The following is a 26,756-nucleotide window of genomic DNA, read 5'->3' as shown; positions in this document are numbered from 1 at the left end:
TATATTAAAATATCACACACAAACGCCTTTAACCTCGGTGCGGTAATCAGAGGCGCCACTAGTGCACTCTCTTTTCGCCGTGTATATTCCGTCACATGATGTGATAGGGGGACAGTCACCATATCAGGCACAAATTCCACTCCGAGCTGATATTGAGTAGAAAAATCGTACATCACTTTACCCGGTTAAGGGAAGTTACTTCTCGGGTTTGATTCCTACTTCAGGTAATGATCTCAGCACTGCAACCGTAAATTTACTATGCCACCAATAAAATATATCAAATTCAAATATAGGTTCTATTACAACTCCATATAACATACCTATAACATTTTCATTTACCCGTTAAAAAGGTAACATTTGTGAAAATTACCTCTTTTGTCCTTAATTACATGCTGTTTGGCCAACTGTTGTCACTTTGCCAAAAAAAGTAAAAACAGCCAAGTGAAAGTTTGACCAAACCCTAAATACTTAATCGACATGCACACGCCGACCGCAATGCTCAGGAATTTACTTAGAATGGTACCTCGGCAGACTTCAAGGCATATGGCTAATTGTTCTATAAGCAAGATTATTACTATATATGAATTGAGTACTTATGCGGGTTGATACTCGAAGTTGGTTATTTCTGTGCTAGATACTATATAAAATAGTTGGTGCATTATGAAAGTTTTTATTGTTTAGCTTTACATATAGTAAATGTGCGACAGGTCAATGTATGTACGTTATAGATATTGAAGAAAAAATACGGGAGTCTTTATTAGAGCAACAGAATAAAAACAGTAGGTAAAAACAGTTCTTAAAGTTTTTATCAGTCTATATGTTTGAACACGCATCACGCAAAAAATACTACCTGAAATTGAATGCACTTTTCACCGATGTATTGCTAAAGGTCTAACTTAAAATATAGTGTCCCTTTTTATCCCGGAAAAACGGTTTAATACAGACGGAGCCACGATCAAAAGCTAGTTTAATATATTATTGGAATTATAAACTCTACCTTTTTGTGTTCATTTTCAACGAAAAAATTATTAAGAGTGTGTATTATATGGAATACTACCAAAATCTTCGGAGCATCACTCACATAAAAAAGCGGCGATAGCCTAGTTGGGTGTGGAACGGACTGCCAAGACGAATATCCGCAGGTTCAAATACCAAGGGCACACATTTCTGACTTTTCTAAAATCATGTGTTTATTCTTTGTGAATTTACCGTTCGCTTTAACGATGAAGGGAAACATCGTGAGGAAACCTGCACATAAAAACAAACATCTGAGAAGTTCTCTATAGGAATTTCGAAGGTGTGTGAAGTCTACCAATCCGCACTAGGCCAGCGTGGTGGACTAAGGCCTAATCCCTCTCAGTAGTAGAGGAGGCCCGTGCTCAGCAGTGGGCAAGTATATAATACAGGGCTGATATTATTATTTATTATTATCACTCACATAGTTACACATTTCAGCTAAAGAATGATGATGAAGTAGATCGCATAGGACCAACTTTGTAAGTCTGTTATGAAGGGAGGTCTAAGAAGGCTATTGAACAACAGCAAAGTGAATAATGACTTGCCAAGGAGAATAAGGCTTTGGTAGCAACTGCATACATTAGCAGTTATCCAACAGTATTGACGTATTATGATCTGCTTGGTAAGCAAGTGATATTGTCAATGACTTTCTGAATACTAATGTAAATACAACATGCTTGCATCATAAGTAACGTGAAAATTTACTTGTGGTATTACATATGACTAAATAAAGAAGAGTTTAAGGATCCAAAAACAACACATAAGAAATGATTTTGTGTTACGCATAGGTATAAAAAAATATCAGCCCTGTATTTTAATACTATAGTAGGTATCAAAAAAAAATAATAATAATATCCTGTATTTTAAACTGTCCCACTGTTGAGCACGTGCCTCCTCTACTACTGAGAGGAATAAGGCCTTAGTCTACCACATTGGCCAAGTGCAGATTGGTAGACTTCACACACCTCAAAATTCCTATAGAGAATTTCTCAGGCATGCAAGTTTTCTTACGATGTTTTCCTTCACCGTTTAAGCATCAGATATCAAAAAATATATATATTGACTGCAAGATAAACAAATAGTTTATCCGTCAGTATTCGCATCATTTAAAATTATATTAAAATTTAAAAAAATCCATCCTAATATAATTCTAAGAAAAATACAATGAAGATAACCACGCCTTGTAATACACAATGGCAGACTGAATTGAAAACATTAAATTGAATGATTAACGACAAATCGGCAATGCAGTTTCACTCGGCGCTCGGTGCCAAGGATACCGCGTGTGGTAATCACTCTATTGACAATGCAAAACGTATACTTGTCCTGTCCGAGGATAATTTGCTTCGACACGAACAACATTGTCGTGGAGTGGACCCGAATGATGCTTTATTATAAAAAAAATCTGGATTGTATACAAAATCGGTGTATAAAAAGAAAAAAATAAATTTGAATCCATAGATGTAAAAAAAACATTTAGACTCCAGCAGTAATTCGGAAACCAGAAGATTGTGAAAGAAACTCTAATGTTGCTCTTTTCGAAATTAGTTCATAGGTATAAAATAGATACAGTGCATAAAATTATAAAGAAAATTTAAAATAAATGAAAATTGTTTTTTTTTTTTATTATTATGTGTAGACCAATTCTAGAATACTGGTAGCAAAATAAATGTGTTATCAAATTATTACATATTATTTTAAATATATAAGCTTTATATTATATTTTAGCTGCCCTACTGAACCCAAACATTCTCTACTAATAAAGGATTAGGTCCTTTGTCTTCACTATTATCTAATGTGGGTTGGGAGCATACATACATCTTCAAAATATTACAAGAAAAAAAACAGGTGAATATGTTTAATTAATAACAGAAAAATCGCTTAACAGATTAAATGAAACAATTGTCTTAACATTTAAAAAAAAGTTAGAGTTACCTATGTAATTCCACAATTAAAATACAAAAAGATAATTATTAAAATAAAAAAAAAGTTCCGGCAAAAACGATCATAAAAGTGAAACAAATATCTCGTACACCTCCACTGCATTTCGTCGCGTCGCCATCACAATGGCAACATTTGGTTGAACCGCGAAAGTGGGATTGTTGGCATTGTTTGACACACACGATCCTCCGCACGCATGTTATTGTGGAAATTATTCATTTTCGATATTTCTTTTTCAATCCATTGAATACCGGCCAGTGCCCAAACCCGAGTAATAAAGACGTTTTGTTCATTGTTACAATAAATATTTTTATTGTATGCACAGTCCGTCAGCTGTTTTGCATAATGTGTTTTCGTGCAAAAATGTACCTTAGATTATTTAAAATATTATGTTTATTGTAATGAAGCATTTAAAAATGGAATACCTTGACCACAGAACCATGACCATTGGAAATTCCGTGTCCTCCATAATATCTTTGTTGCTTCCTACATAATATTATTATTTTTCTTTTTGCTATTTCTACCCTAACTCTGTGCCTAATTCTATAAACAATAATATTATGCCCACCTTCTATTGAAGTCATCATTTCAGTTGACTCTACTCTTCATTTTTAGGTGTATAAAATACTACCTAAAATCTTATTCCTTACATCAGCTTTGTAAGCGTTTTGTAAGTTGCAATTATTTTACCAGACTACAAACCGCCGTATGTTGTCTATTGTGAATCTTAATCTATCTCGAATAGTAACTATATGAGAATAAAAGTAGAGTTTGTGTTAGTAAAAATTTTGGTTCCATTATTTCCCGTTTGAACCATAATAACGTTAAAAATAATACTAAATGAAAGCACTACACTTAAAATATATCTAGTACCTACTAACTAGTAATAAGTATGATGTATAATACCACTTACCTGCTCTTTGCATCCGGGACTAGCCTTCGGACACACTTTACCTCAATCCGTCTCAAAGTTCCGCAATAATTATTATAAGGTCCACGTAATCGAGTCGCGGGCGTTGATAAAAAATTAATTACATTTTGATTGCCGATGCATCCAACGTTGCGCAACTATGAAAAGGGATACCAAACTCAAAATTTAAATTTAGAACGTACATGACCTCCAACCCACATGGCGGCCCACACCAGCCAGTCATTTGTGATTCGGGCCGCGTAGCCATTGTTTTACTTTTATTTGAATTTGGAATCCCGATGTTTCGACAGGGGCTCGTTAAGTGTTCATCAAATTCGTCAAGACCTCCGTTCGTTTAGTTGATCGTTCTAATTTATTTAAAGCTGGCAGATCATGTTATGGTGGTTTGTTTTGTGGTCAGTTGCAAATTGCTTTATGACAATTGCTTTGTTTGTATAACATGGAAGAAAATACGCTTTGGCGTTTTGTCAACAAATACAAGGCCAAGAGGATAATCCCTAATCCGCAAACTTTCCATGCAATCAGGATCAGTTGTGACCGCTATGATAGTGTAAACAATTGTTTTAGTGTCATCTTAGCTGGCCCCAATCACCGCAATATTATTATATAACGCTAAATTATTTTTGAATTAGGTATGATACTAATTTATACCTAATCAATTACCGAGAAGTACGACTCATAGGTCTTTAATCATTATTAATGTATGCATAGTAGCTGTCATATGCTGCCAACTTTATACAGTGGAGGACAACATTACTTCGTAACTAGAATTCGAGACAAAATTCTTTTTGCCTTAAGTGACGTCACTGCTCATTTTCACACATCTCAGATCAAAGATAACACCAATTTTTTGCTCTCTTTCACTTATTTTAAATAGAATTGTCATTCGTAACTGAATATAGCGCAACGGACTTTTGTCAAAATATTTACTTTGCTCGACATTCGACAATAGAGCTCTCAATACTAATAATGCTATTGAACTATTCAAATCCACGGCGGCATGTAATTGTTATTTTAATTTCTATTATTCCAGTATTGACGCGTATTTTGTGTGATATGTCAATCCGATGGTATCTCGGGATAGGTAGTATCGTGTTGCTTTAAGATGTTTTCGCAGCTGTGAATGTTAAGAACTTAATTGCCAGTTGCTGATTTAATTTCTTGCTAGCTCTTGAAAAAATTAAGATGATTTGTTCGTTCAACGAGGTATTTATACCGTTTTAGATCACCTAGATTAGATTAGTTCACAATTTATAAGCTATATTACTTTAAATTTAAAAATAAAGTCGTCAAACAGTCTAATTAACAAGGAAGCAAGAGTTTAAAATATACCGTTATTTCAAAGATTTTAAGTATGTATATAATATTCTACTTATTATCTTTTTTATTTTTTTGTATTGCTTTCGATGACGAGTGAAGTGAAGTGAGTTGAAGTTACACTGGCTACAATGCCTTTCAAACCGGAACACAACAGTGACTACACACTGCTGCTGGGCTACAGAAATAGACATTGATGTAGGACCTACCCAGGCGGATGTCCCTCACATATATGAGGGACCTACCATCGGTAAATTGAAATTATATATATGATTGTTTGGTTTTAATAATAATATCAGCCCTGTATTATATACTGTCCCACTGTTGGGCACGGGCCTCTTCTACTACTGAGAGGGATTAGGCCTTAGTCCACCACGCTGGCCTAGTGCGGGTTGGTCGACTTCACACACCTTCGCAATTCCTATAAAGAACTTCTCAGATGTGCAGGTTTCCTCACGATATTTTCCTTCACCGTTAAAGCAAGCGATAATTCACAAAGAATACACATAAATTTAGAAAAATCCGCGGTGAACCTTTACGCCGCTAAATGCCCTTGGGATTCGAACCTGCGGCTATTCGTCTCGGCAGTCCGTTCCACAACCAACTAGGCTATCGCCGCTTTTGGTTTTGATTTCCTTTAAATAGCCTTAAAAAGCTAAAACATTATTATTTTTAAATTACATTACGTACATAACAGACGTTGACTTTTTTCCAACATTTATTACACTATTGTTTCTAAATTCAAATATTATTTTACTTTACATGGAAAATCTATGCTATATTCGATTATAGCTCTTACACCGTTGTGATACTGGTGACTATTAGTTCGAGATGGAAAAATCATTAAGTAATATAATTACGAAGGCTCTGTGGAACAAAAAGTGACCCCCGCACAACGTATGGTCATTATTGGTGTTTGTATGTAAATTCTCGGCTACGTGTGTGACCTTGGCATCTGGGGTCATCTGCACATACTGGTACGAAGTAATGGAATATCCTTTTGTCTATTCAATATTCTATAAGCAATAATATTCAATGTGGATAATTTTGTTAGATTTGTTTGTTTATTGTCGCAGTAGTTACTAGAAAGTGGGTTTTCGAATTACACTCACTACGTAGAGAAAAAATGTTGTTTAAGTCTACATTTACTAGGAATACTGGCGACTACTTACGTAATGAGAGCATTGCTTTGACTAAACGCAAAATGAAAAACCAGGGGCCTTTTTCTCTATCCCGCACGTTATTTTGACAGTGCGTAACAAGCACGTAATACAACCCATCATGTTTAGTACTATAGAAATTTGGCTTACAGAATACCATTCCACGCACATTTCTCGAAGATAACATGACACGGCCGCGTTAGGCGTTTACACTATCATACAGAATAAGGGCCCAGGGGTTAATTTGAAGAACAGTTGATATAGTAGCTTAGACTGGTGAGTCTAACAGAAATATAAAAAATAAACAAGTCATCAATTTAAATAAAATCGAACATCTTTCTTCCAAATTCAAAATTCAAATTAAGAATGGTCCAGAAATATTAAGAAGTCATCAATTTAGAAAAAAAGTCGAACATCTTCCTTCCAAATTCAAAATTCAAATTCCGAATAGTCCTGTATTAAAATAATACAATACACCTAAAACCACAGCACAAGCGCGTAAAGTCGAACTTGACCACGGGTCATAGGTGTGAGGTCTCGTAATGATTGACGCGTCGCCGACGTTAACGACTGTTTTGTACGCAGACGTCTTTTTGCGTCTCATAAGGAAGCTAACTTGTATTACGTTTTTTTTGTTTTTACGCATCTAATTTATAATTTTATTCGCACTTGTGTTAATACAGTACCTTAAAATTTATATGAACTGTGTTTTGTTTAAATTAATATGGGAATAAAAAATATGTTGCAATAAACCATAAGAAGTGAAAGTTTTATAGATTCCATTTTTGAAACATTCACCCGTCAAACTTATAAACTAACTAAGTTAATTCCAATATTAGTATTTATAATACACAATACAATAAACAATACGAACCGACAAATTATAAATAGTCCATAAATACCGGAAAGTGAAATTATGGCCAACATTAGTCATGAAGGTCACGCTCACCGGCCGGTCAATATGTGGTGCCGGCTCGTACCTTCCCCAGCTCCACACTGTGCCACTGGCCATGGAAATCACCCTACTTGTCATTTACTTTTACAAGTTCAGTTTTATGATGTTATTGTTTTACATTCATTATGAATTAAAATATTTAAATTATCTTGAACTATATATTTTAACATGTACAGACTATATTAAAATATTCGTAAGCTTATCAGATAAATTTACGATGTTTTCTAAGAACAAAAAAAAATGGGATCTAATCAATATGTATTACTAAAAGCAATCTTAAAATAGAAAAATAGTATAACAAAATTAACAATCTCTGATCAAAAACATCGTATTAATTTTCTTTATTTATAATCTATGTAATATTTTATTTATTTAATAAATAGCTTATTCAAATAAAACCTTATTTTCAAATTATAAAATATGTTAAATATAAATCACATTTAATGTTTTTCTAAAATTCAAACAATGAACATTCGAATTTCAAAAACCATTCCACCTGAGCCAAGTGACCCGTGACTCGAGAACTCGGCATTGTGGCGGTGGCCGCCGGTCAATACCTCGTGCCTGCCAGTGCCACTCGCTAAATGAGGGTACTGGCTGATTTCGTGATTAGATTAAAAAAAGTACAATTCGAGTTTTAAAAATATTTGGATAAAAGTAGCTGTAATAAATGAGGACTAATTAATTCATTTTCAAACAAATTATAATTTAAAGTTTTGGCAATTTATCATCATACGGTTACCAAGTCAATACAAAATATAGTATCCAAAGTATTATAAGCAGTAACCTATTAGTTAGTCAGTCAACTTAGGTATATAGCTTGTATGGTCTACTTCTAAAACTAGGTACAAATATTATAAGTTCAACTGTCAAATCTCGCTAAGTCTCGAACTACAATAAAAACCGTAAAAAAAGTATAGCTGGTTTATATTCCATCAAAAACCATCAACAAATTAATTACGTTTCGCAATAAAACGTCCTGTATATAAATTCGGAGCGATAAGTAAAGGGTAGTCCTCACGGCCGATACTATCGCAGCGTTTAGCGTATCGCCCACAATGTATCGGCACGTGCCGCAATTTTTTTTTAAAGTCTGACCCTCGCTTTTGTGTCGTGGTACTTTTGTTTTTGCACGGTTGTTTAAGCGAATATATTTTGGAATATTTATTTTACTTTGAAATCATTGAAATGTGAATTTAAGTATTGGTCAAGCAATGTTATAGTAAGGGGCGAGTAAACTAAATTAAATTCATATAGTTTTTTTTTATTAATAGATTAAATTTTTACTAAACGACTAATACTAATAATACAGCATACTGACCAAGATGGGCATGGTCCTCTTCTACAACCGAGATAGTTTAGGCTGCTTTTAGGCCACCACGTTGAGGTATAATATAATAATATCTGCTCTGTATTGTATACTGTCCCATTGCTGACCACGGGCCTCCTTTACTACTGAAAGGGATTAGGACTTAGTTAACTATGCTGGCCTAGTGGCCGGATTGGCAGACTTCACACACCCTCAAAAGTTCTATATAGAATTCAGGTATGCGTGCTTCCTCACAAAGTTTTCCTTCTTCGCTAAAGTAAGCGATAATTCACAGAATACACACATAACTCTAGAAAAGTCAGCGGTGTGTGCTATTGGGATTCGAACCCGTGGATATTCGACTCAGCAGTCCGTTCCTCTGCCATCGCTGATCATAGATTAGGATTTTATCTAAATAACTAAATATCGGCTTTATATTATACACTGATCCACGGTTAGCACAGTCCGCTTCCCCAACCAACATAGTTTAGGCCGCTTTTAGGCCACCACGTTGACCTAATGTTTAAATACATGAAAATACACCACATGCATTACCGATAGACGTGACAAAAGCGACGAAAGCTAACTATTGTTAAAATCTTTTATTGTATTCATACACGGAGAACATGGAGTTTTTAAACGTGGTGATAGGTTCATGGTAATGTCAAATGCGTGTCTACAACGCCCTTTAGTGTGATTCCGTATGCAAAACGATGTCCGCCTGTCTGACATTCACATATCTACTTATATCTTGGTGAGCCTTGCATAGCTTGGCTAATAACTGTGCGGTGTTCAGTATTACTAAGTCTTTTAGTTCATTACTGAGTATTCTATTCTGGTAGATAATTAGTACATAATTTTCTATATAGATTATGGATTTGTGAACTATTTGGCGATAGGCTTGCCGGTTTTGACATCGTGGGACGGGATACGTACGGCGGAAAGTGGGTGCAAAAATTACGTCTCTGCTTACCCTTCAAGGATAAAAGGCATGTGTATGTGCTTTTAAACAATACTTCGTTGTTAGCTCAAATTTCAACAACTTTCCAGTGGTTCTAAGTCAAACTGCTGCATCATCACACTGTTTATTGCTTGGGATTTATTGACTGATTCATCATTAAAGCGTGTTTGCTAAACAATCATGAAGTTATATATAAATAATTAGCTTGGTTAATTAAACTAGCGTGCTTGTTAATACGCCCTCTAAGTGATTCAATCCTAGATAAGGTTTATTTATTGACAAATTATATAATTAAGTGTGAAATTACTTTTAAAACGTCCAATGCATTAAGTTGTTTATAACTATAATATTATTCCTATATTATTAAGATTTTTACGGTCCATAAAATTAACTCTATTCGTCTTAACTTAAAAGCGAGATCGTCTTTCATTCTAACAACCTAAACTTGCATCAGTTTATTGAAATCCACACAATGGTTATAAAGTGAATCTAAAGCACCATGCAATCAATATTTAACATTTAATCAATCCAAAGCTAGGAACTTTGAATAACAAATTCCGAAATCCATTGTGAGGCTCGCAGCATTCCGCTAGACCCTAAACAATGTTGATTGTACAAACCCACATAAATTCAGACACTAGTGAGAACCATTAGGGTAACGACTATGCGGATTTATGCGAATTTGCTTGAGATATAAAGTTTAATAATTTTGGATGTTCTTTAGTTTAAAATGGAAAGTCGATTGAGATATGAAAAGATTACGTCCTAGTATTTTGATAAAGAAAGAGAACTTACGATGTTTTTGATCGACTTTGTTAATTAGAATCATCTTTGTGTTCATATTTATAAATTATTTACATTAGACATTGAATATTTTAACGATTACACTTAACGTTTTCGTTTATTTAAATAAAGTACGCTATCGGGTAGGAAAGAAATGGTCATGTGGTCGATTCCCTCAAGACATTGAAAACCCCTCAAAATTTGCGTCGTAACTGCGAACTTTTATTATCATCAGCCACATAAAGTCCACTGCTGAACATAAGACTCCCCTAAATATTTCCAGCCAGACCTGTCGAAAGCTACCTGCATCCAACCTGTTCCTGAGGCCTTTATGAAGTCGTTTGTCCACGGAAGTGGTCGTCTGCGAATTTTAGGACATAGTATTTCTTATCGTTCCTCATATACTTTATACATGTATTAGATTATTGGGGTAGATAAAAATATACCTATTAACATAATTCAATAACGACCTCTACATCAACTTCTATATACTGAAAAGGTTATCAATATGTCAAAGGTAAAAAAGAACAATAAAAACAGTCATGGATTAAACGCCCACGTGACAAGGAATTGCATGCGCGCAGTTTCGCTTACGGTATCTTGTTTAAAACGCAGGATAATTAAAGAATCAGAGACGATCTAAAGAGTTTTAAAGTAATTATTGGTTAAGAAAGGATAACAAGAAATGGATACGCTTAGAGATCGTCATGTTTGTTATCTAGAAGAAGGGTACAGCAGAGATGCAAGGAATACAGTGTGCGAAAATGATTTCTATCCTATGTGATAGCGAGATTCTCGTCACGAATAAGTCTGTTATAGAGAAAATTATATGTGTTTCATCTACAACAAATTAACTTAATTTTGGTAATCGACTAATGCCTTAATCACGATAAGACTACAAATCAATCAGGCCGACATAATTATGTCGAGTTTCAGACCCTACTCCATAACATTGGGTGCATTAACGTAAAGAAAAAAATCAAGAATATACTCAAGATATTGAGTTAAATAAATCAAAACAAACTGACACGCAGCCATAATTTTATATACGCTTATTAGCAAGCCCAAGGTATGGAGTTTTGCAACTGATGAGTAACGATGTGAACAGGGTGTGGGTGTAAGTAAACGGAATGAGCCGCTAACCTCACTGACGGGCAGCGCTTTGAACTGCTGATCGAAGACAATAGCCTGGGAACATTTAGTAAGTAGAGGATTAATCAAATCTATAAACAAACACATTACACCTTGATCCCTCATGGGGTGGACAGAGGTGCAACCAGGGCATTTACTTTTGAGTCGTGTACCGTCTCATGATGTGATGGGAACCTATCGCCATATCGGACACAAATTCCAGATACCGGATTGACATGAGCAGAAAATTCAATATTACTTAATTTATCCAGGTACCCGAATGAAATCTAGAAATATTTAATAGAACACATGATACCTATAAATACAAATGACGTGTGATGACTCTCTGGTATCCGAGATATGCCAAAATTAATTCAATTTATAAATCAATATTTTAAACGTCGTTAGTGAACGAGATTAAATATATCTTATCACGCTGGTAGTAGGACATATTTTATATCCGCCGGGATAGTGACCACCGTACACAAGGTATTAAAACATGCCATAGTAGCCCACGTAAGTGTGTCGCGTTCCGGGATCAGCTTGTGTATACCCGGTTCTAACAGGCCGGCATAATTATGTCGACTGTTGAGGGGTAATCATCAGTCTATTAAACTGACAGCCTATTAGACTCCACCTCACTTACCATCAGGTGCAGGGTTTACTTTACCGTGCCGGCATAACAAAAATAATAATAAAGTATTTACAACCGAAGTCTAATTTATATATAACAATTTGTCATATTAAATGATAATTCTGATTGGTTGATTCACTATGTCACGGGTACTATAAACATTTGTACTGTTCCGGAAATCAAACCCGCGACCCTTCGTAGCCAGCCACTCGCCCCTCGCATCGCGGAGGTAGTCTAGACAGGAAATCTAATAGAAAAACATTCAGAATCGACTCTACACATTGCATTTACATAGACATGGTAAATCAGGCTACTCGCTAGTTAAATATTCTGTCCCATATAAATTACGTGGAGCTGTAAAGGTATCAATTATCGTATTTGGATGTTTCTGTTATTAAATAATACGTAATATAATGTAGAGTATTTTTAAGACAAGAACTCATTCTGTGTAGATCGAACCGTCAACATTTTTTTTTATTTTGTATCATTGTAGGTAGATACTGTAACTGACTTTTCTGACCACCAACACCTCAGTTCGTTTCGTGACCATGAAGCTGCAAAATCTTTGAATGGTAGAGAGTTAATCATAATCCGAAAATAGTTTTATTTCAAAGCCCTGCTTTGTTGGTGATTCAAGCTTATTTCATAACAAATTTAACAAAACTTGAAAGCTTTAGCCGTGAAAACGGAACAACTATTATAACAATTAAAAATATCGTAAGAGTGCACCTATAATGTTCTATCTCTCCACCACCTCAGGTTGACTGATAGAGAATGCCTCTGGTATTAAGTCCGCCATCACATGATTTGTATGAAGTGCAATAAAATAAAAGTGACTAAATACTTATGTCAACGAAACTCCAAAGTACATCCAGAAACTCACCAGGTCAGAGCAACGTTCCTACGTGTATAAAGCAGGAACTTTCACTTCGCAGCGGTCATTTCCCTAGGGTTCTCGTTTCAAATTAATGGGAAGCCTCTTTTGAATTTATAGCGTACGTTGGCGGGCACAGCGTTTAGCGCTTAGCTACCGACCTATTAGCTCGAACAGATTTGTTTCACTAGTGCTGGGAATAAAGTGTGCTATTAAACTTATCTGAAGGTGATTTAGCCTTAATGTTTACAGATTGTTTATTTGCCAGTATTTTACTTTTAATTTTTTTATGTCGTCTCTTTGGTCGTGTTATTATAATGGCCAGTATTTAATTAATTATTTTTGATGTCCTTGGTACAGTTACTCAAATCTAGACAATTAGAAGTTTTTAGAGGGTGTTGACCGGGAGGTACTAAGATCGGTTCTCTAAGAAGAATTTTGTGGTATTTCGAACATGATTTACCCGGGTTTTTATAACATATCGAGAAAAGTATGTTGCACTGACGCTAGAATGAATCAACTTTTATCAACCCTATATAAAAGAAACAATGCATGCTGAAAAAATTTCAACATAGCCAAACACAGCTATAAATTTTAGCATATCACTTTCTACCGAAGCTTTCATAATAATCCAATGAAAAGGCTTACAAAGCCCACCACTAACTATTTAGCGCGGCTCATCGTAGACGTAGGCGCTGCTGAATCACACCTCGATGCAACATGAATCCTAATTACGTTCGTTTAAATGTTACATAAACAAACAGACGCGACTTACGATGACAACGCACTGCGTAAATTCGTCTATGCGTTAAATGCGAAATGATTCTCATTTCGTTGGAGGTTGTGGGATTAGATTCATTGCACGTATTATTACAAATTTATCATATTTTTTTTACGTTAAATTATATATTAGAACATTGTAAAGTTTGAAATGGTTCGAAGTTTAAAATTATGGAATAATTTTTTTAATTCTATTTCGTTATATTTAGTTCAAATTGTATAAATAACATAATACAACAGTATTTGTATTTAATCTATATATATAAAAATGAATTGCTGTTCGTTAGTCTCGCTAAAACTCGAGAACGGCTGAACGGATTTATCTTATCTTGGTCTTGAATTATTCGTGGAGGTCTAGGGAAGATTTAAAAGGTGAGAAAAAATTCGAATAATTGCCGGGAAAATCCTCAAAACAGCATTTTTCTATTTCCCATACAAACGTTTTCTAAATAAAATGGAGAGTCAATTTGTAATTTATTACCGCTGCATAAAGTTCAAATTCGCGTGCGCGTTGGAGGATCTAATATCGCGTTCTGAAACTCAACAAAAGTGAAAGTGAATCGCGAACGCGACAAAATTGCATAGTCTCAAAATACATAGTACATAAATAGTGGTCGGCTTCGAGAAACTCAATTTTAGCTAACTTCAGTTGTTAATATAATATATAACTCAAAGGTGACTGACAGTGATATATCAAGGAACAGCCCAAACCATTGGACGGATCGGGCTAAGACTTTACATGCATAAAGCTACTATGACGTAGGCATCCCCTAAGAAAGGATTTTGATAAATTCTACCCTTAAGGGGATAAAATAGGGGATGAAAGTTTGTATAAATGTTCTTAGATTTTCGACTGATTGAACTGAAATTATAGATTGGGGATAAAATTAGTTTGAACCTATAAGTACCGGGAAAATATGTAGCAAGACTTTTATCAAACAGTGGAATTTTATCCCGGAAAACACCTTCACGCGGGCGAAGCCGCGAGCAAAAGCTAGTTATTTATAAAACAATAATATTATTGTATCCATCAATACATTATGCTGGAATTTATTTTAAATATTGAAATGAGTTCATTTATGAAGCCACTTGTTCAATTTAAAAAATTGTTTCACATATAATAGGACTTTACATAGTTCCTAAATAGACGCTAAATTGAATCCTGAAAATGGTTTTAAACACCAAATCCCGACTAAACATTAGTTATAGCATATAAAATTCAGTTTTAAACTTTCACAAATAACAAATATGGTCTTAATTCGCTATATATTAGACTCAAACTTACTGGTTGAGGATATTAATCTAATATTCATTACCTTTAATATCATACGTCAAACATGACAACAGACATACATTACACATTGAAAATCCCCATTCAAACGTTCTGTTTTTTGCAAGGTTTTCCTTAATCAATTCTAAGTACGATACATATTTATAATTCCGTAAAGTTTGCACCAGGACATAATTTTGCTCGAGATTAGAGGACATATTCTAAACAATAATAAACTGAATTATTCAAAGGTTTTTGAGTGACTAAATATTATTACTAAGGAAAGAATTAAAAACGAATATAAAGTAATTTTTAATTATTTAAAATCAAGGTTTTTGTTGAAACTCGTTATTCCTTGTAAATTAATCATGGGATGTCATTTTTAATGTGGAAATTTGTTAAAATTGTTCAATTCATTAGAAGTCATACATAAGTCGCTATAATAAAGTCGGGTATCTCGATAGAGGCCTGGTTTCATATAGCATGTTTTTATTGCAGGTAAATGCTTTCCCGCGGTCGAAGTCGTGATCAGAAGCTAGTAAATATCACAGTTTTTTAAATTTGGTACAATAAATATCTGTGATTCAACAAGTCTTAAAATAGCTTAAAAATAAAATATGACTTCATAACGTAACTTTAATTAGTAAACTCGTTTGTGCTCGTGGCTCCGCACGCATGACACAGTTTCTCCGATAAAAGTGCTGCTTTATATTTTCCTGAAGTCAAAACTAACCTATAACACTCAGTAATAATGTACCTTCCTATAAGTAAAAAATCGGTCTAGTAGTTTTCGCGATTAGCACTTTCAAAGAAATACACTTTTCGGCTTTATGTGTTGGTATAAATTAACATTATAACTTACCTCGCTTCACAGACCATTCTCTTGGTATAAACAGAAAGATCACAAACCCACCGGTCTATTTTCGTATGTCCAAAGTCCTTTCGAAGTCCGATGGATAATTTTAAGAGTTTGCGTGAGGAGCCACCCTCATATGAACTATTTTTGGCGCGACGACCACCGTTAACTACTTACCGGCCGTTTTCGACGTGGCTATTTAAAATCAAGGGTAAAATCCCAAGCAGTTCTTACCATCTCTGAGACTACAGACTATTTACTATTAATTTGCTAGCTTACTATTACAAGGTCCTACGTCCATTAACTTATGTTGTAAAAAAAATATGTTTTTGTGGTGTAGCGACAAAAGCTTAGTTGGGTGTTGAATGGATTGTCGAGACAATTGTCCGTAAGTTCAAATCCCATGGGCACACACCTCCGATTTTTCTAAAATAATGTGTGTATTCGTTGTGAATTATCGCTATAACAGTGGAGTGAAACATTATGAGAAAAACTGCTTACCTAACAAGTTCTTTATAGGAATTTTGAGGGTGTGTGAAGTTTACCAATCCGTACTAGGCCAGCGTGGAGGACTAAGACCTACACCCTCTCAGTAGTAGAGGACTTGTTTCGTTTAGTCTTTTTTATATAATATGTAATAATGAATACATCTACTGCAAGCCTGATTTTTTTTGTACCTCAGCATAGATATATATAGACAAGGCCACATCTAAAAGAATGTCACTCAAACAAAATCCTTCAATTTCATAAATTTAAATCCATTAGGCCACACGTGTGCCCTTCAGGGGTCCCGCGTAAGTCAGAAGCTATTTTTAAACACTATCCCTACAGTATAGGGTATGTGTTAATTAGAGAAATAATTTATGAGTAGATGTTATTCTTTACCGATTGATTTATTGTAGTTTTGAGTTAAAAATATCTGGATTTAAGTAATGTTATAGGTGGCTTTGGGTGATTGAAATGTTTAATGATTTGTGTTTACGCGAATGTTAGTCGTTGAAATTAAATTATTTTCCGGATATATTATTATTTACTCTCAGAAAAAAAGTGAAAAATAGCAGTTCATCTGGAAAATTTATTTCAATGATTAAAATGTTATTTTCATAACAGTTTTTGATGTAGTTAGTATTGATTTCTTATAGTTAAATAATTAATATCATAGAAAGATATTAATGTAGCGCTAAGCATTTTTGGACATCCTAGATTTTAGACAATGGTAGCGTTAGATATTTCATTGTATTTCTTTATAATTGAAGCATCAAAAAAGTTTATTTTAGACTTAGAATTATAGAAACCAACGCACATAAATAATATGTTACAAATGAACTTGCCTCATAACAATTTAGCACAGTTGACGTCAATTTGTAGCAAAATAAAAAAAAATCAAACTAACACAAATATTTAAACTCGATACTTTCTCAGATATAACGTTACATGTCTCAGATTGAACAATTTTCTGTATCCTGTACCGCATCTGTCACAGAGGAACTACAAAAAAGGTATCCGTTGAAACGTCCAATTATAGATACCGTTTAAATGCACAAAAAACTATACTCTAACAGCACGGGTACGTATACTTTATTTTCAAAGTCAAATGGTATTAGAGTCGAACAGTTAGGATAAAGTGAATATTTTAATTAACATTGAACTCTACATGTAAGATATGATCTTAAAAATATAAGTTAAGAGTAATTTAAAAATTTTGGGATGACCAACACACTAGTCCGCTCCGAGACCACTAAGGCTGCAATGTCTTCTAAATGTCGAGAGAAAATTTTAATATAAAAACCGCGATATAATCCGCAAAATAGTTTTATTTTAATGCCTAACATTCGCGTAAACAGAAGTCATCAAGTTAAGAGTATTCAAAAAATATACAATTCCCGTGTTATATAAAATCTAAGGATTTTCATTTATTGTTATAATATTACTTACATTTTCCGAATTTATAAATAATTTAACAAACATAATTCTAAAAATGAGAGTATTGCTGTTATTTTGTTTTTATCCCAAAATATAACCAAACTTTATATAATTCTTACGTAGATATCCATCTCCGCGCAAACATTTTCCCAAGCAAGTTAACCCGAGTTCCACGAGATTTCCACGCCGTCTAGCGGCGAGTAGCGTTCTGAAACACACGTCCCTCCCCCATCCCTTTCCACATACTCACACACCCCTACACACGAGTGAGATGGCTACGTATCGTTTGTTTCACCGCAGTTTTCCACGAGGGAAAGCTGTCGACCTTCATCTGTCTCTATTTTCAGTTCACATGTGAGGTCATTAGAAAGAGACAGGAGAATGAGGCTGTGTGCCGGACACAGAGTGACCTCTAGTTTTTCTGCATCTCGATGTGAATGGTCAAGTTTTTGAAAGGATTTAAGATGCGGTCATAGTAGAGTTTTCGTCAATTTTTATTGAGGCAGGTAACAATATTTTTGTATTACTTATATGGTTTAATTAATTTGTCTTATTAATCTGTAATACACAACTTTCTCTTGATGTCCATAAATGCCATTTGCAGAATTGTTTGCTTATAATTAAAATATAAAATCTACCCTACCGATAAGTAAAAAAATATAAATCGAAAACATTTAGGAAAGCTAAATTAAATATATAAAATGACTAACTATTCTTAGTAACTTATATAATAAATATCATATGTATGCACATCGACATATCCAGCAATATTAAATACTCATAAACAGTTACACAACATTCGAAAAACCAAAAAAAATATTCCAATCAAACCCTACATCCACAAACAAACTAATGAAATCAATAAACAATCAATCATACAGAATTGAAATTTCAATAATCGAACGCAAACTTCGCAACTCTCGGGAAACAATTATGAAAAAGTTGGTTTTTCGAGCCGTTCTCGCGCCAGTTAAGTCTCGTCTGACACTCATAAAACTTATTAAAGTCAAGGACCGGCCGAGATAACTTGCTCGTGCCGTCTTAAGTAAAATAGCGGCGGGAAAAATGTTCACAAACTTGGAGAGAGAACATCCGAGCTTTACGTGTTGCGCTTTTAGTACCGATTTATTGCTTTGCTGTTTTAACTAATGTATTTGATATATCCAAAACAAAAGATAATTGGCAGAGCTATATGTGACTAGAATAGGTAATGAAAACATAAATGGAAATTCATTTTAACTTCTTGGATAAACATAATTATTAATATCATGTCACTTAGGATTTTTATAAGTTTGACCATATAAGTAAGTGAACGATTTATTATCCCTGGTATGAATAAATATGGGACAATTTCACGTAATATGAAGAGCCAGTGGTGTTTCAATAATGTAAATAGAGAGCGCTACGAGCTGCCAAGTGCTACGCAACTTGTAGCAATCGTAGACATTTGCTACGTTATAATTTTTTTCCTGTATTTATTAACGATTGTCATTCGCATGATTTGTAATTACTCTTATATGAAATAAATTATTTAGAAAATGTATCTGTAATTGTTGTTGTATAGTTTAATTAATATTCATCATTTTCACAATATTACGTAATTAAATGTAAAATGATAAAGAAAAGAGACATTCACAAATATACCAAACATTTTATACATAAAAGTAAACAACCTCAACTAGTAACTTTAAAACTAAAGCGAACTAAAAAGGTAACAACGACGAAAACATAAACATTAAACTGCAAACGATGTTTCAGCGCCTGAATTTTGCACGGTACAGCTGAAAACGCACGCTGACCGCACTCGAGTCCATTCAATTAAAAATTCCATCTCCTAATCGAGTCATGAAATATGCAAGCAAATATTATCCCTTTTGTACGCGTTGCATGCTCGCCCCACCCGCGCACGCACACCGACGCACGGCACTTACGACGTACGTGCGTCTCGCTCGGTCGCGCGAGGCTGCGGCGCGCGGGACGCGGCGCGCTCTCTGTCGGGCAGCCGACTCGGCGGCGACCGCGAGTAACCCCTGGCCACTTCGTGCGGACTCGCACGCGACGACGTCGGCCGTCCGAGCGAGACGGCGCGATTTGGCCACGCGAGCGGAGGCCGCGGAGCCCTCGCGCGAAGGGACACAGGACAGACGCTCTCGGACACCGGGCGAGAGCGGGCGGCCGGCCGCGCACCTGCTACACGCGCGCGACCTGCTCGAACGCGACTAACACTAGTCGACATCGTAAACATTGCGTTATATTATTACGAAAATTCATCTAACTGTTTTATTTTACGGAAAATATTCTCAATAATAAATAAACAATATTACCATTCAAAAACATTTTTTTTTGATAAAATTACAAAACGGACAGTGACTGAAAATTTGGTTCGCGCGGACACTAGTGAAGAAGTTTACACAGATGTTTGTAAATGGAGTGTGACCGGACGAGTGGTTTGCCGAATCGCCGGATCGCCACTAGGTGCGGATAGATTAGATAGGGCACTGAGACGCTCATTCAAGTGTTGATAAGACCCTCTTTATGACCAGTCGATTTTGGTGAGCAAACATTCAGCTGACGTGTGGACTGACTCACGACAATATGAAAAGGAAAAAGTAAGATTCCACACTGGAGACTAGTCCGTGTCGAACATGAAGAAATCGAGAAGATGACTAGAAACCGCGCCGAGTTGTTCCGTCGGACTTTTGTGGGGGGATTTGTGATAAGTCGAGGCGTGTTATCAAAAACGTTTTAGAAACAGGACGATAAGCCGCTGGACCGACGGCGGCACGTGTGAAGTGAGCTAACGAACTGTCGTCAGATAGCGACATATCTAGATAAATATTTCTGAACGCGAAAGTAGTTGTTGAACATCTAAAAATAGGTGATCAAATCAAGATGAGAATCAAAATGCCAGCTGTACGCATCGCGCAAGGTGAGTCCATTTCGCATACCTAGAGTTGTAGATTAAGACAAAAAAACATTGTTAAAACAATTCTCAAGTCGGATTGTCGACTAGCAGTACAGTGAGATGTGTCTATACAAAAACACGATATAAACAAACATACATTCCGCGCGGTAGCAGCCGCGCTACGAGACTCTATTCATACACGGAGCTACTTAATACCGGGACTTGCGTCAACATTGACACAGTACGTGGTCATCACTTGTCCGAAAGGGAAACTCTGTGAAAAGATCTCGTCGAGTAGCCGCTTTCAAATATTCATGCAGTTTGTCTCGACCTTCCGTGCGCTGTAAACACATCGCACAAGGAGAAAAATACTCTCTGACAGCTGTTTTAATGAGTCTTGTATTTGTCACCTTTTTGTGAATTCTAATGTACTGAATATTTTGTTATTGACACACGCTGCACGTTAACATTTTGTAAAACATCTGTAGTCTAATAGGGCTGTGCCATATCCCGTTCGTATTCGGATTCGTGCACGGGCCGAATATTTGTTTCGGCGCGGGGGTAGAGTCCGTATTTACATGCTCTACACTGACGTAGAAATTATATAAGACATTTTTTTGCGTGTAATATATTCTTATTGTGACGAAATATTGTGTTATTTTCGTATATTCTCAATATTTTTTGCCAAAATGAAAATGCACTTTAATTTATTATATATTGTTTGTAAAGATAAAATCCACGCATACGTCAATGCTAGTAAATAAAAGACAAAATAATTCCGTATAAAAATAAATATTAAACATAAAATTATGCACACAGTGTACAGAGAGACTCAATGTTGCAAAAAAAGTATGATAACAAGCTAAGTCACGTTGTTATAATAAAAATAAAATGGTCAACAATGAAGCAATGACCATTAAACCTTATCTGATTGCCGAGGTAATTTATTAAAAAGTATACACACTTTGTTTGTGATAATAGACGATATAAAAATTATCTATTAATCTTCTATATTTCATCTAGTTATCTATGGTAACGTAAAATCTTTTTTTTTTTTTTTTTCTAATCTAAAATTAATTGATTTCATTTAAACATCATAATTTATGTTAAGTTTAACTATGTTAGTCAAATTACTACATGTTTAATTGTGTCGACTGTTACAGAAAATATTTAGTTTTTTTTATTGAAGAACATTTTATTGAAAAAATATAAAATGTTCTGTTTAAACTTAGTAATTAGAGATAAACGAATTTAGGTTTTAGATATAATATTCTAATCAAAACACCAGTTATAAACAAAAAGTCCAAAAACAATTACTTACCTACTCCGTGTTTAACTTCATCTATTAAAATAAATTAAGAGCCAAAACACCGTAATAAAATATTGCTAAACAAGTTCCTAACGCCATCTATTTTTAAATACATCAAAATAATTTTGTCACTGGTATGAAATATGTAAATAAAAAAATAAATAATTCAATTATAAACACTCCAATTAATCCCTTACACCTTTGAACTAAGGTTGTGATCTTAATACCATACACGAGCCGTACATTGTATCAAGTTGCAAAATATAATTAAACTACTAGCCGTAAATGAAGACTGGCTTTATCAAATGTCATAACAACTACAATGTATGCGGACATAATTGTATAATTTTTATATTTCGTTCTCTGATCTTTAATAATGACTTTGGATTTATCCTCGTGATATAATTATGATTTAATGACCAAACAGTTACAATATAAATGATCTGTTGGACCTATTACTTGTGAGACAGTAGTTATTATTTATTGATTAACTTATTTATTAAGAAAAATACGCACATACCGGGAAATAGAATAGAACTCTACCTTCTTACAATCATTATGTTTTTTAACAATCATTATGATTACTAAAAAAAGTTTCGTGCCAAAAAACTTGGAAAACGTACAAAAAATATCAAATAAAGAAAGGAAAGAAATCTTACTTTTTTAAATACCGAATTAATACTATTATATATGAGGCTAGGCTGAGTAATGTTTAACTAAATTAGATTTATTATAACTGGCCACAAGTCTAACGGAATAAAACAAAAAAATATATATTTAAAAATAGAACATTTTTGCTTCTAATTAGATAGCGCCCGCATAGAAGCACATTGACAACAATAAACGTTAGAAACAGTTCTACGGACACATAGCGCGTTTCCCATTGTCCCGAGTCTTCAGTTCCCACTGGCCGCGACAGTTAGCTAAATTTAATTATGAATTATAAACAAAAGTGTAAGCAGAGGTATTTTCTCACACGTTACTCATAATAATGGGTTGACCATTACAATTTGGACTTAGAAAGTGTACTAACAATTACACGTTTAGAAATCTTCATTATGCTATGAGACTGATCGTTTTTACTTTATTTTTTACTGCGTATTTTAAGCTATGTTACATAATTTGTAAGGTGTATAATTCAAAAGAAAAGGGTTATATCGTATAGATAAATTTTTGTGTGATTAGAATTTGATCTACAGGTAACTATTCTTCTAATACTTTTTCCAGCAACTTTTCAAGAGAAGTTTTGAATTACTTCTTAGTTTATAATTGTTTTTCATATTTAATTTTTCATATTAATGTGTAGGTAATAAAAGTATGTAATAGAATATAATATTGTTTATATCAATTCCAACGAGCGCTCAATTTTTGGTACCTGTATACTTAGATCGGTTGTCTGTCAAGCTGTACTATTATTTTTGTTTTAACAAAGGGTTCCAGAAAAAATATTTCACGAATTATTTGTGTTTAGAAGTACTTTCAAGTATAACAAGGAACGATGTTTGTTTTAAAATGAAAATAAAAAATAATACTCAAAATGATGTTACAGGTAAAATATTCGGACCATATAGGTTAAAATTTAATGTGCATTACATCGTTAATTACTCACTCGCGCATATCGTCCGCGGTTGCGCACGAGTTCTCCAAACTAGCGCTATCGCACACACGGGCAATTAGTCCGAGTTGACCGGAGGCGACGGGCTGCCGTGATTGGTCGGCGGCACCGTGACGTCACCGCCGTCTGCGGCCGTCGCGCCCGATTGGCCGACACGCGTCATTTCGTCAATGACACGTTTGTTCTTATTTTGAACTCAAGAAGTTCCGAGGTACACGGCGTACACGGTTTTTGTTGTCGCCACAATGGGGACCCCCATTTGTTGGAACTGGATGCCATTATGTGAACACAATCTGTATACATACGTATGTATAGGTAGAGGCGCAGAACTGCTTTCTGGTTATAAAGTTTCGTTGATAATCTAGAAATAGGATGGAGTTATTACTATCTCTGTTCACTTCACATAAAGCACAACTCCACCTACCGTCCGTCAAAGCATAACTATTGGCTTAAAATAAAATGTAAATGTAGTTGTTTACAACTTAAACTCGCATTGAATCTACGTAAACAACCTTCTGTCCAATAAACGTCTAATGTCAAATGACACAGGTACGAATTTTGTAAAACAAGACACTCAACACATTCGTAAATTAAAAATCGCATCAACATTCCGGTCCGTCCCGGTGTGACTTCACGGTATTAAAAATTAAAAACAATCAGCTTTAACGCGATCCCAATTACGTTAAGGGCAGAAAACCTTCTGGCTTTAAAAACCCTCCTCAAAAGTGCGAATTAGGGAATTGTGAAATTACATTATCAGGTGGCACTCGGGGCCACGTTACTTTGCCGAGAAACTTTTAAAAATCCAAGTTAACTTTTGTTGGACGTTAAATAAAACATTCGGCCCGTTTTGTACCGCGGAACGTGATTGATATGGGTTCTTGTTTTGTACAGGGAATTTTAGGAGTGTATAGTTAAGTAACACAGACACACACACTTTTTATCACCGAAAGGGTAGGCAGAGGCGCAACTGTTGCAACCATTTTTCACCGTGTGTATTTCGCTCCATAAAGCGACAGACGAACTCCGGGCTAATATTAACCCAATACCAAATTACCCCATCCGGGGATCGAACCTGAGACCTCAGCACTGCAATCTTGCCGTAATACAACTCCACGACCGAGGCAGTAGTAACTACAACTTGTAATAATACAATACTCTTTACTTTATTATAAATGACACGTTCTTCTTTAGATCAGCCATCTTCGCCAACCATTCAAACGAACCAATAAGTTATTCAAAAAATAATTGTATCATTATAATATAATAGCCCTACAATTGAGTTTGCATCAAATCTGAGCGGAGATTGGTGCATAAAAGAGCCGCATGTCAATTTAAACATTGGCTATATCTTGTCGTTTGCCGCTTAGCGATTCAATATGTCTTCATTAAGAGAATATCGATGTATCGTCGATCGGAACTCGCCATCTTGATCCTTGAGCCTGAATCCTGGCTTCGGGCAGCTAATTCTGATATAATGTGTCTTGAAGACATGATTAGACGACATCTCATTGCTATATAAAATTATTAATGGCTGGAACGATGATAACTTTAAATGTATAATAATAACTTTGAATTTAATTTTTAGTTTAGATTTATCCAAATTTGTACAGTTTCTTCCGAATCATTTTCAAAAAATGTAATATACTCGTGGCTAGTCTTTGGGAATATCATAGATTGTCGAATTCACTTTAATCTTACTTATTATTCAATTAATCAACTGTAAAAAAGAAAACAAAATTAAAACATGCAAACAACATTAAAAATCGCAAGTCCAAACGTGGGAATCAGAGAACATCCCGAACGCGAACCGAATGGCACAATAAATTGGATTTGTCAACTGAACATATAAATTTAGCAATTGACATCCGACGTCCATTAGAACCAGATAAAGGAGGGACAGAGAACGATGCATCGCATTTATACCGAGCTGGATATTTAAATTATGGGAATAAAGTTAATTTTCTTATTTAGAATAATGATGCGGACGGCGGACGACGGCCACCCGTTTTGAATTGCCAACTGGACCGGCAGACGTGTTCTTTGTGGACCTTTTTTACGAGAACACATCGATCGGATTGTATTTGTGATTCCGAAGATAAAGACGTATGGATTTACATATGTTATGTCAGCGGAGGTCTCGGTAACATTTAAATTGGATTTATTAGTCCGCTCTCATTAAACCTGGCTACGTTGGAGGTATACTTTGGAAAAAATGATTGCTGCTCTTATTTGCTCATGGCAAAAAGGCATCGAAGGAGACAAAATGAATCAAATATGTTTCTAAGAACCTATCTCTGGAATAATTCTGAACAAAAAAAAACCGTCAACAAGAGATCAACTAATTGATAATACCACAATTGAAGTGTTTACAATAGCTGCAGACAAACTTAAGGAAACAATAACCAAAATTTCTCCAAAACCATAAACACCCATAAACAATCCTTTCTCTGAGAAAAGGATTAATACTTTAACAATACAAATCACGTTACCAACAGTAGCCGAACACTTTTTTTTAACCAAACAAGTAACCTTTGATGAAGCAGAAAGATAGTGTAACACTCTTGAATTTATCTTTTTTGAATAATCTCATTGTGTTCATTTAGCATATCGATTAGAATCATAATTTATGTTAAATATTACAAAAAATACTAAACGTTCAACTTTAAGGCTCAACTAGTATTCACAAGGAAGTTGACTGAATAAGGCGTTCGAGATTAAATATTAAATTACCAACATAAACGTGACGTATAAATTCTAGTTTCATTCAAGCTTATTCTAATAAATTAATGAGATAATACATAAAAGAGCGGTGACGGTTTAAAAGATCTATTCAGCCTTTCATAACCTTTTTGAATTAAGTCGGCTTTGACCGTTGTCCGACTATTAGACGCTATCACGGGTCAAAGTAAAATAAATATAGATCTAAGACACAATAGGATAAAAAAGGCTCATAACAAGAATTAATTTATCGTGAGTAGACCACGATCAATAGCTGTGGAGTGGGTGGACAGTTCTTGAGGAGTCCATCTTTGTCAGGCCTTGATTCTAATTTGTAAACGTCGAGCTTTCAACGTAAGACGAT

General features: G+C 34.8%; 1 protein-coding gene and 1 long non-coding RNA gene across 3 annotated transcripts in view; one reads left to right on the top strand and one right to left on the bottom strand.

Moving 5' to 3' along the window:
- The window catches only part of LOC119188994, a 180,862-nt gene extending 158,082 nt beyond the window's left edge, over nucleotides 1-22,780 (bottom strand). For both annotated transcript variants that reach the window (XR_005112199.1, XR_005112198.1), the window contains exon 1: nucleotides 22,069-22,780. This is a non-coding gene — a long non-coding RNA (uncharacterized LOC119188994). The remainder of the gene's footprint in view (nucleotides 1-22,068) is intronic.
- LOC115442320 (B-cell lymphoma/leukemia 11B) overlaps nucleotides 19,914-26,756 on the top strand; it is a 41,629-nt gene continuing 34,786 nt past the window's right edge. The window contains exon 1 of the mRNA XM_030167328.2: nucleotides 19,914-20,771. Within this exon, the coding sequence (XP_030023188.1) occupies nucleotides 20,735-20,771 (37 nt within the window). The 5' untranslated portion in view covers nucleotides 19,914-20,734. The remainder of the gene's footprint in view (nucleotides 20,772-26,756) is intronic.

Source organism: Manduca sexta, chromosome 11, assembly GCF_014839805.1.
Source record: "Manduca sexta isolate Smith_Timp_Sample1 chromosome 11, JHU_Msex_v1.0, whole genome shotgun sequence".
Taxonomy (NCBI): Eukaryota; Metazoa; Arthropoda; class Insecta; order Lepidoptera; family Sphingidae; genus Manduca; species Manduca sexta.
This window is presented reverse-complemented; position numbering and strand designations above follow the sequence as displayed.